Source organism: Pleuronectes platessa, chromosome 21, assembly GCF_947347685.1.
Source record: "Pleuronectes platessa chromosome 21, fPlePla1.1, whole genome shotgun sequence".
Classification (NCBI taxonomy): domain Eukaryota; kingdom Metazoa; phylum Chordata; class Actinopteri; order Pleuronectiformes; family Pleuronectidae; genus Pleuronectes; species Pleuronectes platessa.
This window is the reverse complement of record NC_070646.1, coordinates 5,542,441-5,555,511: the sequence shown is the minus strand read 5'-3', so window position 1 is coordinate 5,555,511 and position 13,071 is coordinate 5,542,441. Positions and strand designations below refer to the sequence as shown.

At 45.2% G+C, this 13,071-nt stretch overlaps 1 protein-coding gene across 2 annotated transcripts in view; it reads left to right on the top strand.

The window, feature by feature from the left end:
• The window catches only part of dnmbp (dynamin binding protein), a 37,973-nt gene that overhangs the window by 10,048 nt on the left and 14,854 nt on the right, over positions 1-13,071 (top strand). Inside the window, exons 3-4 of one of the 2 annotated variants that reach the window (XM_053413188.1) lie at positions 421-543; positions 2,430-4,691. In XM_053413188.1, the coding sequence (XP_053269163.1) occupies positions 421-543; positions 2,430-4,691 (2,385 nt within the window). Of the gene's footprint in view, positions 1-420; positions 544-2,429; positions 4,692-9,695; positions 11,658-13,071 lie in introns of those variants that run through there. The other variant, XM_053413189.1, reaches the window with a different exon arrangement.

Below are 13,071 nucleotides of genomic sequence, written 5' to 3'. Positions count from 1 at the left end.
GTGTGTGTGTGTGTGTGTGTGTGTGTGTGTGTGTGTGTGTGTCATTGTTCCCTTGCTTCCTCTGCACTCAAAGGATCAGCCTCTGAGAAATCCTCTTCAGTTTTTCAGCCGAGCGCCACTTAAGATGATAAAGGGGAATCCCTCTGAAAGGAAGTGCAGAGGGGAAATGAGTGCAGGCTTGTTTCCTCCGCTCCTGGAAAACTTAGATGATATCGACACACTTTAAATGTGACTTATCTGGAGACATGAAATAGCCTTTGTTACGATGCAAGATGTTGACATAGATGCAGGAGATATTTAGAATAACAGACGTTCTGAATATTAACAATTGATGGAGTGATTCTTTTCTCCAGGACACAGAAGTAGAGGCGTTCTTCGTTGCAATCAACTGTGTTTTTCCTCTTTCTGTCCCGTCCGCAGGTCAGTTTCCCAGCACCTTTGTGGAGGAGGTCACTATTCCCAGCACCAAGCCTGGAGAACGACTCTATGTGTGCATCAGTGATTTCAGCTCAGCCGAGCCGAGCAAACTGTCACTGAAGAGAGGTATGGACATGCTGCACAAGCTCATACAGACGATTCTGACTTTTAAAATAATGATTGAAGATACAGCTCAGTCCCATTCTTACATCTTTTGCACTGGATACTGGGTGTAACTGCATGTAACTCTTGCCAAACACTGTATTGTAAGTAGCTCTAACAGTAACTCTAATGGAGCGTGTTCTCTCACTCAGCTTAACGCTACTTGTTGATGTCCTTGCACTCAGGTAAATTCTTTGTTGTGTGTTGTAGTGTAGTTGTTTTGTGTCGGAACTTGTTGTGTGACCATCGACTGTAAATAAAGATGGACGACACGACTTCACTTCATCCTGTTTTACAAAAATGAAGCCAAAATATCCCGGATATGAGATTTGTGATTAAAGTATTTAAAGTGAACTTAGATTTTTAGTTTGGTCAAAGCCACATCCATTAACATGGAGGAGGTGGGATTTATGATCTTTACTGCAAAATGTTGGCTTCGTTTTTTGGAGCTGTTGTGTCATCCATCTTCATAAACAGTCAATTGGCCTGATAGTCACATTGACTGTTATCTTGTTTCCACTAACACAAACTGTTAAAGCCAGTACTACATATTATATCATTCAAGTAGCGATTCCACAATATAAGAGACAAATGACAAGATAAATCACAAGTTAATGGCGACAAGGCTATTGTTAGCATACGGACAATATGTGCATGTTATTTACATGATCCGAGAACTTTATTTTAACTCATAGAAAGTTTCAGCTAAGAATCAATTCTGTGACGTCACTGCTCTAAAGTCTGGTGGCATGACACAGGAATAAAATCTAATAGAGGGGTTTGCTCAAGGTTATTTTTTAATACATTAATTCAGATTCTGAATCTGATTAATTCTTTACTTTTTCAATGATTTGGTGAAAGACACATTGAGGACAAAATAAACTCACATAGTTAGTTCCCAAATGTCCCCACTAGATGTCCCCACATACCAAGCTAAGACTGCCCTGCAGCAGACTGCCTGTTCAGTTTTTTATCATATTTCACATTGGTTGTTTTTTTCTTCTGGTTTTTCATCCAACGAAACGTTCAGCTGTACACACTGATGTCTGCAGTAATTCTTCACGTTGGTAAAACCTTTTATTGCTGATGATCATAGTTGTAGTTATACTATTGTGAAAAGCCACATTTGTATTGTAGAATCACTGCTGGATATATATTGGAACACGATAAGTTCACAACGGGTCGACTGTGTCAAATAATCAATCAACAGTTCCTTTCACTACATTTATAATTTATTGTTTTATTTGTTATTTCTACCTGGACAAATTTTCCAAACAACAACATTCCAGTTGGTCATAAATAACCAACGTTTCCTGGCTTCATAGGAAACAAAAGGAAACGAGTTGGACTGTCTGTCTGAGAGTAGAAATGTTCATTTCCTGTATCATTTTCCATGGTCCTACTGGCAGAGTTCCAGGTTTGGGCTCTGACACAATGGGAGGTGGAGCCGCAGGTCTTTGGAATGTGACCTCCATGACTTTCTGGCTGACCAGAACCACATTCCCGTAATCCCCGATCCCCAGATAAATTAGCAGCAGCACAGACTCGAGTGAAGTTGTTGGAAAAAAGCATTAATAAAGGCACTGTGAAAATTTAGACCTATTTATAATGTGACCTATACTACCTGATATCAGATCCAAAAGATCTTCTCAGTAACATTCAGCATTCTTCTAGCAGTGTATTGTAAAAATTTTATGAAAATCCAATAAATCAGTTATTAAGATCTTTGCCATCCTCACCTTGCAGGCTCCCACACAAGCACAAACTCCTAGGTATGTCTTAAGGTTTTTTATGTGACTCCTGTAGTAGTACGAATATTTAATTGCATTCTTTATCCTATGTCTTTGCAGGTGATGTGGTAGTTGGAGAAGTAGGAGGGCCCACGGACCTCGGGGAAACATGGCAACGTGGCTGTAACGTCTGGGGCGTCCGTGGTCTCTTCCCCACGTCGTGCGTGAAGGATCTGAACCTGTCCGGACGCTCCAGGCAGCTGTCTGAACGCTCAGCTCAGGCCCAGGCTTCGGAGCTCCCACCTTACGCCCTCGCCCAGGCCCGGGCCCTCATGAGCCTCCACGCACAGCTTAAAGAGGAGCTGGACTTCCGAGAGGGCGACATAATAATCATCACGGGCCTGCCCGAGCCGGGATGGTTCCAGGGGGAGCTTGATGGACGCAGGGGAATCTTCCCAGAAGGGTTTGTGGAGCTCCTCAGCCCCCTTCGATCTCCACAGGAGCCTGTGGACTGCCAGTATTTGAACGATGGCCCTCAACAATTCAGCTACGAGGATCCCTATGATGCAGGAGAGGGTGCTGAGGAGGGTGCTGAGGAAGAAAGGGAGGTTTTTCTGAGGGAGGAAGAAGAGCAGAAGGAGGATGTAGTCGAAGGAGAAGAAGAAGAGGAGGAGGAGGAGGAGGAGGAGGAGGAGGAAGAGGGTGTCTACGGAGTGGCAGTGTACGAGTTCCGGGCCATGGAGCAGGGGGAGTTGGACTTTGATGTGGGAGATCGCATTCGTGTTATCAGCACTTTGGAAGACGGTTGGCTGGAGGGGGAGCTGAGAGGGCAACGTGGTATTTTTCCTCATCGCTTCATCAAACTAGAGGAAGACGGAGAGAAAACTGCGGAGGAAACCAACATAGTTGAACCAGAAGAAAACAAGGAGAGCTGCTGTACCTCTGAATACAGCTCAGATCATTTGTGTCCCAATGAGTCGGAGAATGATCCTGAATGGAGGACGTACGAGGATCATACCGTGTGGGACCTGGATTACTTCGAGAAAACCGAGGAGCAGAGGTGGCAAAATGAAAACAAAAGTGCTGGAGCTCAAACTAACAGAAGAGTGCAGAGAGAAGGGGGAGGCAGACCTGAATCTGAGCCACGTAGACCTGTCGCTCTGGTGCAAAGAGGGCCAGAGAGTCCCAAATCCACTCCTCCAGCAAGGCCCAGACTCCCACCTCGGCTAAGCCTGCCTGCACGTAGCCGCCGGCACCAAGGCACAAATCACTCCAACTATACTAATGGTAACAATCGACTGTCACAGCCCAAACGCTCACATAGTCTAACTCTGCCTAGCACTCAGCACGGTTGGTCTAAAGACAGCAGATTCCACCAGAGGCCACCAGCGGATGTCGGCAGCACCAGTAACAGAAGTGCCACACTCGGCCAAACTTTGATAAACCTAGTCGAGGGCCACAGACAGAAGAAGTTAACTCGCCATGGCAGCGTCAGTGATGCTGATATGATGATGAGCAGTGCAGAGGCACGGACACATTCCCAGCAGACCGTGCGTGCCTCCAACGGGTTATTGCCGACATCCGTCACCTTGGATGCCCTGGCGACCTCAGCCAGTAATTTGGAGGCCAAGCTCTCCCAGCAGCTTTTTGAGTTTGAGAAAAGCTTGACGTCTTCATTAAGTGAATCTTACATGAGTTCTGGTGCCTCATCTGCAGGTGACCTGAACCAACAGTCCCACATCTCACGACACTTTTCTATACTCGAGTATAACAATGAAAGGGACATTATCCGGGGATCGTCACATTCCCCCGTGTCCGACCTCTTGCAGTCAAATGCTTCTTCCGTGCTGGAGAGACGCAGGACCCTCCGCCCTCCTCCTCCTCGTCCGAGAGTCCTTCGTCCTGCAGCCCGAGCAGCATACAAACCAGCCCGCCCTGCTCCACGTGCACCCCCACGTTGCCCGAGACAAAACACTGCTCCTCCAGCGTGCAGCCCTCTCACCAGCAGCCCCGTCTTCTACAGCCCCGACGAACAGGCTGTAACCCTTCTCGATCAAATAACGGAGGGACAGGCTGAGTTAGGCGACCTCGCAGCCGCCCAAGAACGTGAAATCCAGAGCCAGCTGGAAGCCGAGAAGGAGCAAGAGAGAGAGATGGAGTTGGAGAGTCAGATACAGAGGGAAGAGGAGGAGCGATACCAGCTGCTGCTACGGCTACAAGAGGTGGAACACGAGATGGATGAGTACGCCCACACGGCGGAGGAACTCAGGGCCATGTTGGAGGAAGAGGAGGACGAGACGGCCCGCACGCAAGCCTTGGAGAATCTGGAGTTCTGCAACTACACGCTGGAGACGCTGGCCCTGGAGCAGCAGCAGCTTCAAGGTAAGAGTGCTGGAGCGTGGACTGACAGTGGGAGACATGTTTTGAGGAAATGTCATGCCTTTATTAGAAAGTGCACAGTATTAAGATGACAGGAAATGAAAGGAGAGAGAAGGGGATAATACTGAAGCAAGGTGCCCCATTGAGGGAACGTTCAGGCTGCTGAACCCTTTGTGTACGACACTCAGGCGACATTTGATTATCAAAATGGATCAAATGTAGAGTTTAACAATGCCAAACATTAAACACACATGTTGAACACAAGTTGAATTTGTTTCAGTTGATGTCATCGTTTACGTCTGAGCTTCTGTTGCCCGCAGGTTCGTTCACAAGACAAAATATAATATGGCAGGAATCTAAAATTGAGACCTCGGTGCTTAACAGACTTCCTCTTTGACTTGTTTCGATTCCTCTGTCACACGAACGCACAAACTGTTTATTTAGCATCCACTGTGAATGACGGAGACAAGACGTCCTTATTTACAGTCCAGAGCGGAAGGAGGACTGTGTATTTGAGTCCAGGGTTATCGTAAGGAGGCATATGTGTGTGTGCATTGAGGAATTTGCCTATTTTCTCTTCAACATAGAAATAGTTTGTTGCAGAATCAGTCGGTTGCTGTTGAACAACGTGAGGATTCAGTTGCATTTGTGCTTCAGAGGTTCTTTCATCAATCTCTCTCCTTGTGATCAATATAATTGACTAATCCAATAATCATAAGTTTAATAAAATGTTCCTAACATACAAATGTATATTTGAATCTTCACAATCAGCCAAAGCTAATTAGCTCAGATTTGTTTTTGCCATCTCGTGCATCCTAGGCAGCCCAACACTTTTTCACATAGGTACGAAGTACATTCCTTCACATAGCGAGAGGTCGAGCAATGCACACGGGCCTCTGTCTCTTTTTTTCCACTCTCTCTATTCGGCGCTCTCTTTCCAAATGTCCTCCCTCCTTCTCTTTCCTCAGACCTCCGTCTTTCGGCACCTTACTCCATCATCTGTTCTATTCCAAAAGCAGATAGGAGACTGGAGACACTGTGTGTGGGTTGTGGGTTTTTTGCTGCAGCGGTGGTGACAGACAGATTATGTCCCACTGTAGAGCGAGACCCACAGTGTGGTTGTGGCGAGCCGTCGCGTGGCCCGTGGCCCACCTCTCCACACTGTTTGGACTGGCTCGGGCGGCCACGTCCAGCAGAGCGACAGGTAGGCTCCATCTCAAGATGGTGTTTGTCAGATCATTTATTAGACCGTTGTGCTGTTTGACTAAGAACGCCTGTTCTTTTTGATCATCGCTTCAGCTGCAGTTCAGTGCCTTGCTCAAGGGCATTGATGACCAACATATAGTTTTAACTTCTTCATTATAAAAAGCTAGGTGGATACATGAACTTGTAAAATAGTTTTTATGATTATTGACTTTTCCCTGAACACCTCTGATTCCTGGTTTGGGTGATATGATTATATTTAACTTCCACTGTTTATCGCGTTAATGACACTGGTTAATGGTCTGATGTGTCAAATGAATTAGAATAATTATTTTGGGGTAATATTAGGTTAATATGCACCAAGTTAAGCAGACGTGAACTCTAGGAAAGTGTCAGGACAACTAAGTGTGAACATTCTCTAGACATTGTCTTTTAATTATGAAGAAAGGAGCAGGAGCTTCTGCAGGTCAGACATGTTCACAACAACAGGCAGATCTCTGCAGCGTTTAGACGTGGACTGGAGTCTGGGTAGAGCACGCAGGAGGCAGGGCATAACATATAAATTCTTCTCAGATTTTTTTAATGTATTGAATTCGCTGGATCCAGCGATCCAACAAAAACAGACACTAATGTAGGGCTATTTTAGCCCAAAAACATTTCTGAAATGGTTTCTTTATTCATATCACACACACCTACTTTATTTATTGATTTTAGATAAATTTAAAATGTTGCATCTGCACATGCCACTTGTTGAATGTGCCTGCTGACAGCAGAGCTCACTGTTGCTCTGTCAAACACGCCCACCCACACGTACTAATGTCCTCATTCATGTGGGAGCTTTCAGTCTAATCACAGCCACTCACAGATACAACCAGGCTGCTTTGTGATGTTAATATTTCTGCTTCGACACAAGTTTGATGCCTATTGACTAATTGGATGTTTTATTTAAATTGCAGATGTTTTTCTCATTGTCATTTTAGATTATTAGACTATTGTTTTCCTTACTCTTTGATCATCTCTCTAAGGTAATCTGATTACTATCATTGCATTCAAATGACTCATATCCTGTTCGATTTGATTTTATCCTTCACTCTCTGACGCTGGTCTGTGGGTGGATCCCTGATCTTCATGTCTGTCAATGAGAGGATTCAGCCTGAGGACAAGAACAGGTTACATTGACTACAGGTGCCTCAAAGGGTCACGAGAGAAAAACATAGTTTCCATTCATTCATCACAGTCGAGGAATTCTCACACCCTCCTTTCACAGGAATAAATTCCAGTATTTTGTCTTTAGGTTTTTCTTTTGGTATTTGCCACTCTGTTAGATGTGGAAATGACTCAAATTGAAGGAAGGAAGAAAGGTAGAAAGGAAGGTAAAAAGCAAGAATGCAACTATTACAATAGGTTTGAAATGGTAATTATCAACATATTAGTCGGACACAAAAGCTTAACAGGATCCATCAGGATGATACTACATGTCCATTTCTTCTCCCTTTAACACGGATCTTACACAAAGACGTGCACTGATCAGCTTTACTCTCAGGCACTTTATTGCAAAACAACGTCCACACACACACACACACACACACACACACATGCTCGCTCACCTAGGAGGGAATGTTTTTCCCGTGAATTTGCAGGGCGTGCTCCTGAGTGCGATGTTTGAGAGACAATGGCAGCTTATTGTTACAAGGCAGGGAGTACCTTCAACACCGGGCTCGCATTGACCGGCCTTCACTGTGCAGATGCCAAGAAGCAATCTCATACTGTTCACACTCAGTCTGACTAGTTCAAAAGTTTTTTTTTGTGGTGTTTGCGATATCTTCTGTAATATCTTAATATGTAGAGGATGTATTTGATGTTAATGGTTTGAATTATCAGCATTATGCTTGTTTATAGCCGTCATGGGTTGTTATGCATGGAGAGCTGTTTGGTGTTTGTGTATAGTTGTTACATATGCACACAAGAGCATCATATCAAGGCTAACATCAACAGGGTCATATAACATGTTGACTCCTCAGTTTAAGTTTGAAACCTGCATGGTGGTGGCTGTTAACACCTCTGAGGGGTTTTCTCACAAACCGGAGCAGGTTTCTCTCCTCCATCTCTTTTGTGTTTCCTCTTTTCTCGTTTAAGCTCTTTGACCTTCAGCCTCGTGTAATTCTTTAAACCCACTATTAAAACGCCTCCCTCCGCTTCCACGACACCACCGCCCGATCTGTTTAACTCTGTTTTCAGGATCCCTTTCGGCTTTCAGGTTTCAGCCTCGTGAACTGGGAGTCTGCTCGGTGGCACAAAGTTTGATGTACGACCTTACTCCTGAAAATCCCAGCGCTTCTTCTAGATGCGCATGTTGTCGATGAAGCCAATGGCAGCCTCATTTACATAAACTAACAGAGACTAATGTTGTTTTTGACCTTCCTTCATTTGAAACGGGTATATGCAAACACACAGTTTCGGTTATGTTCTGCTCCTGAAAGCTGAGACGTCGAACACTGATAATTAAACAGTCTTACGTAAGAAGAGAAAGCTGTCTAACTTAGATTTCTATGCTCAGCCACAGCTTGTGAAACTCAGTGTTCAATACCGGTTTTGGCTTATGCATTGTGAAAGTGTGCGTCTTAACAGTGTTAAACAGTAACAACAAATCCAGATATATGTGATTTAAGGCAGTTAAGCTAGTTAAATATTAATCTTTATTGAAAATGTGGTATATATCCCAAATACAGCTTCTAGTTTTACTTACCAACAAGTTCTAATTGGCCTGCTGTAAACACGGTTGTATTATTACCTTGCTTGTGATTAGTTTTGTCTGAGCTGGATTAACTTAACACAAGTTTAATTAAACCATGAAATGGATTTTTCCTGAAATTTTGATTTATTAAACAACCTTTGGTTCCAGGGAACAAATTCATATCAGCTTTTAATAAAATGTAAGTGTCTTTTAATTGAAGGAAATTCAAAACTATCCCAAATGTGTGTGTCTGTGTGTATCAAATGCATTTGAGTGTGTGCAAGTTCTTTTAAACCTGCCTCTTTCATGGAAGGTTAAGGGGGAGGGATATATTATACTCTAGCTTTATGAATAGGCCTGAGTTTTTTCTCACACTAAAGATCGTGTCTCCTCTGAGAGTGGGTACGGTCCTCAACAATAGCTCATTGTACACTGCAGCAGCTCCTTTTCCAGTCGCTGCTCTGGCTTAATCGGGTTGTGTTCTCTCAATAATATTTACCTCTTCACACTCAGTTACTCACTGTAAATATCTACATATACTAACTATTCCTAGATCTTTCTCTTTCACTTCTGTTTTTACTTCACACTCCAAACTGCTCCGCCCTGAAATTAAGGGCAAAGTCAAATGTGTTTCTTGATCAGTTCATATTACCCACAAACATTTTTGTCCTTTTGACCAGTGTTGAAAGTTTGAGCTGGTTGTATACACAAACAGGAATGAGTTGTCTATGTTCTATGGGAGGTCCCTATGTGACTGCAGCCAGCATGAATGTAGTGGTCGTAGTAGTGAAAAGGAAAGAGCAAAAACAAAGCCAACAGGATACAAGGAAGGATGGAGGATTGTTCATGGTCATGAAAAAATAACATTCGGTGCCAAAGTGAAGTGATGTTTGTCCCATGCCTCATCAAAGTAAAAATTCTCCAGACTGTTTTCCTGCAAACAGAAGCACCAGCCAATCCAAACAATGGGAGGAGACATTTGTCTAATCCTCCACTCATGTGACTCCACTGAATCATTAACCCAAGGAGGCCCCTCCTTCAACAACCCTACCCCCCCTCTCCTGCTCCCATTTGCTGAGATTGGCTGCGGGGAGGTTACGATTTGGTCTTACTGAGAGCTGGGAGGTGCTTGGGCCGGGCAGTTCTGCTGAGACAGAGGAGAGGAGACAGAGAAAACAAGTGGGAGAGTTGAGACAATATGCCTGACAGGTGGAGTCTCCCTCAGCACTTTGTTATGGAACGCAGGACTTTGGAGATAGTGCGCCACGTTGAACAGGAAACCTTATCAGCACCGGGCAGGCTGATTTAAACAGCAGGAGCCATGAAGAGCCCGGTGGCTTATGGAAACCAAGTCATGTTTGGTGCGGTGGATTGGAACTATGCAGCTGGTGCTCCGGTACGGAGAGGGAAGAGCGTGGATGATCTGGGGGATGCAGGCTGGGCCAGAGAGAGGGAGAGGATTGCCCATTTGCAACAGATTCAGCAACTACACCAACTGCAGCTTCAACAGCAACAGGTTGGATATCCTGCTTATGGAGTAGTTCATCCTGGCCATCCACAGGGACCAGTTATGGTACCAAGTCCTGGTGACCCACATCCAGCTCCAGGCTGGCCAGCGCCACCCCATGGAGGTATGATGGTGCCTGTTAGTGGGCCAATGCCACCTGCAGGGCATGTGCCAGCTCCATGGCCAGTACAGTGGGTTGACCAGGCTCAAGTTAGACACGACAATGTCGGCCAACAACCCGGCTGGCAGTACAATGACCAGCACAGGACAGCTTTAAAAGACAGTGGGCCTCAAGGCCAAGACGTTTACTTCCATCCAGGTTCACAGGACGGTCACATCGACGTGAGGGTATCTGAATGGAAAGGCAAACATTGTTTCTACCAGGGCCCAGAGGATCAGGGCCACCAGGACAACAGGAGAGTGCCACAAGAAAAGGACCATAATGACTACAGGACTCAAGAAGGATATAGCAAATTGGAGGAGGAGAGAATAAGAAAGGATAATTGGGTCAGTGAAAATGATCGTAACTCTGAACGTTATGATAACAGGAGTGCCAGAGACTTGGAGGAGTATGATCACAAGGACAAATACAGGTACAGGGATCATTATGACAGGAAATACACTGAACGCTACAGCGACCAGGAGGAGCAGTCTTACGAAAGCAGGAAACGCAGAAATCTTGATGACAGAGAACACGACCGTTACAACAGTGAGTATGAAGACTACCAGGATCGAAAAGAAACCTATGGCCGCAGAGACAGAGATAGTGATCACTACTATGACCGTGACAGAGAATATTATGACAGCAAAGACAGTCATCGCTACAGAGAAAAGGAATATTATCAACGTAGAGAAGATGACCGCTACTATGATGAGCGAAAAAGTATGGACCCTTACTATGACCGGCGTGCCGAGGAGCGATATGATCGCAGCAGAGACCGGGATGTCTATAATCGACGAGGTGAAGAAACGGACTCTAGTAGAGGAAGGGTCCAGTATGACTCTGAACCCGATGAACGTGGTGGTTATAAGGAGAGGGACCACTATCACAGGTACAAGGATATAGAGGACGACAGGAGACATGAGCCCTATGACCACAGACGGAGGGACAACTACAAAGCAAGGGAGCACTATGAGCCGAGAGATGGGGACCACTACGACCGCGAGAACGAACGTCGCCTCGAATCCAGAGGAGAAGGGGAAAGTTCCCAACACAAAACCCGATATAGATATCGAGATTTACGATCAATATCTGCAGATTCGCAATATGAGGAATACCCTAAAAAGACCCACTGCGAGGAATGGGTAGAGCAGCAGAACCAGAAGCTGGCGCTCAGGGAGATGCACTCTTTTTCACACAGTGATGAGGAAAAGGGATATGAGTCAAGCCCTGGGAGCGTAGGGTCAAAACGTGGTCGCAAACCTGTTTACGTGGGCTCGCTAGATCGTAACAGCTTCTACAGGAAGACGGCCCCCCACTCCCTGCAAAAGTCCCAGTTCGCCACTACCAGGAGACAAAAGCAAGGTAAACACAAAGATATTGTCATGAGAGATAAGGTATTCCACCTCCTGTATTTGCACAGCATGAGGTCTGTGTGATCATTTCTAAATCTGTCTGTCGGATTGTTTGTACCGCTCTGCAATTCATTCAGCAGTAAGTTGAAAAGCTCATCTGTCTACCATTCAGAAAAAACAAAAGAGGACACTGTGAAAGTGATCTTGTCATTTCAAACCCCTGTAGATAAAACAGGGAGGAGGGGTCGACAGTGTTTGGCGTCTCACCTCTTATCAGTGACCTCCAGAGGTGCTTTTCAAATCAATACTGGGGGCTTCAGAGTGCTGACTAGCCAGATTCCCCCTCAGAAAGTGTGTGCTTGAACATGTGTGTGCGTGTGTGTGTGTGTGTGCGTGTCAGTATCTCACAAGAAAGTTAGCTGTCAGGTATTTGTGAGCGCAACGACCTGCAGAACAGGTTTTGTGGGATCTTGGCTGTTGTTGTCTCGGTCGTTCTCCCTGTCTGTAGGTTCTCCTTCACTGATGTTCTGAAACCAGTCTGTTCACTTGTAGCAGTGATGCACTTAAAAACTCACACTGTATAGCAGCCGAATCCATGGGGACTGAAGTGGCTCTCTTCTGGTGATAACCAAGTACTGCTGACTTACCACTGAGTCAACTTAGGGTTGTTATTTGAACTTCGGTCTGTGAGACAAGTCCTTAAATGGAGCGAAGAAATGCCCCAACTTTATCAAACCATGACATCTAGGGCCGGATGTCCAGTATGAGTTTCAGTAGAAGCAGGAAAACAAAACTTGGGGTTAGTTTGCTGGACATGAACACATTTCAAACCCCTCTCTGATTAAAAAAGCCAAACTGTGAAATGAATGGTGTCAAATGAAGAACTTAGAAAATAAGATATAGTCCTAAGTTAGAAAACCTCACTGATTTAGTCTAGAAGACATCTGATCAATCAAATTAGCTTTTGATTCTAACCTTTAATATGAACGTATGCATGTATTGGGGTTAATGTGTGTGTGTGTGTGTGTGTGCGTGTGTGCGCACATGCTTTTTGTGTTTCATGAGGAGTTGAGGAAAGAGAGTGCACTCTTCTGGCTGACTTCATCGTGTCTGATAGGAAGCAGGTGGTGTCCCATGACCCCTCCCCCAGTCACCTAGGAACACGCACGCACACACACACACACACACGCACACACTGGCCCCCACCACACATCCATTTCGGTAGTCCGAGTATTAATCCCTAGCGTCAGCATGGTGAGTGGATGGCGGGGGTCTGTCTGGTGCCAGGCGGTGGCGAGCACTAGCCTGACTCCTTCACTGCAGGATGAGACTGATACACAGTGTGTGTGTGTGTGTGTGTGTGTGTGTTGAAGAGCCCCTTGGAAGCTTATTTGAGAGATGACGCCATTTTTCAAATCACACAC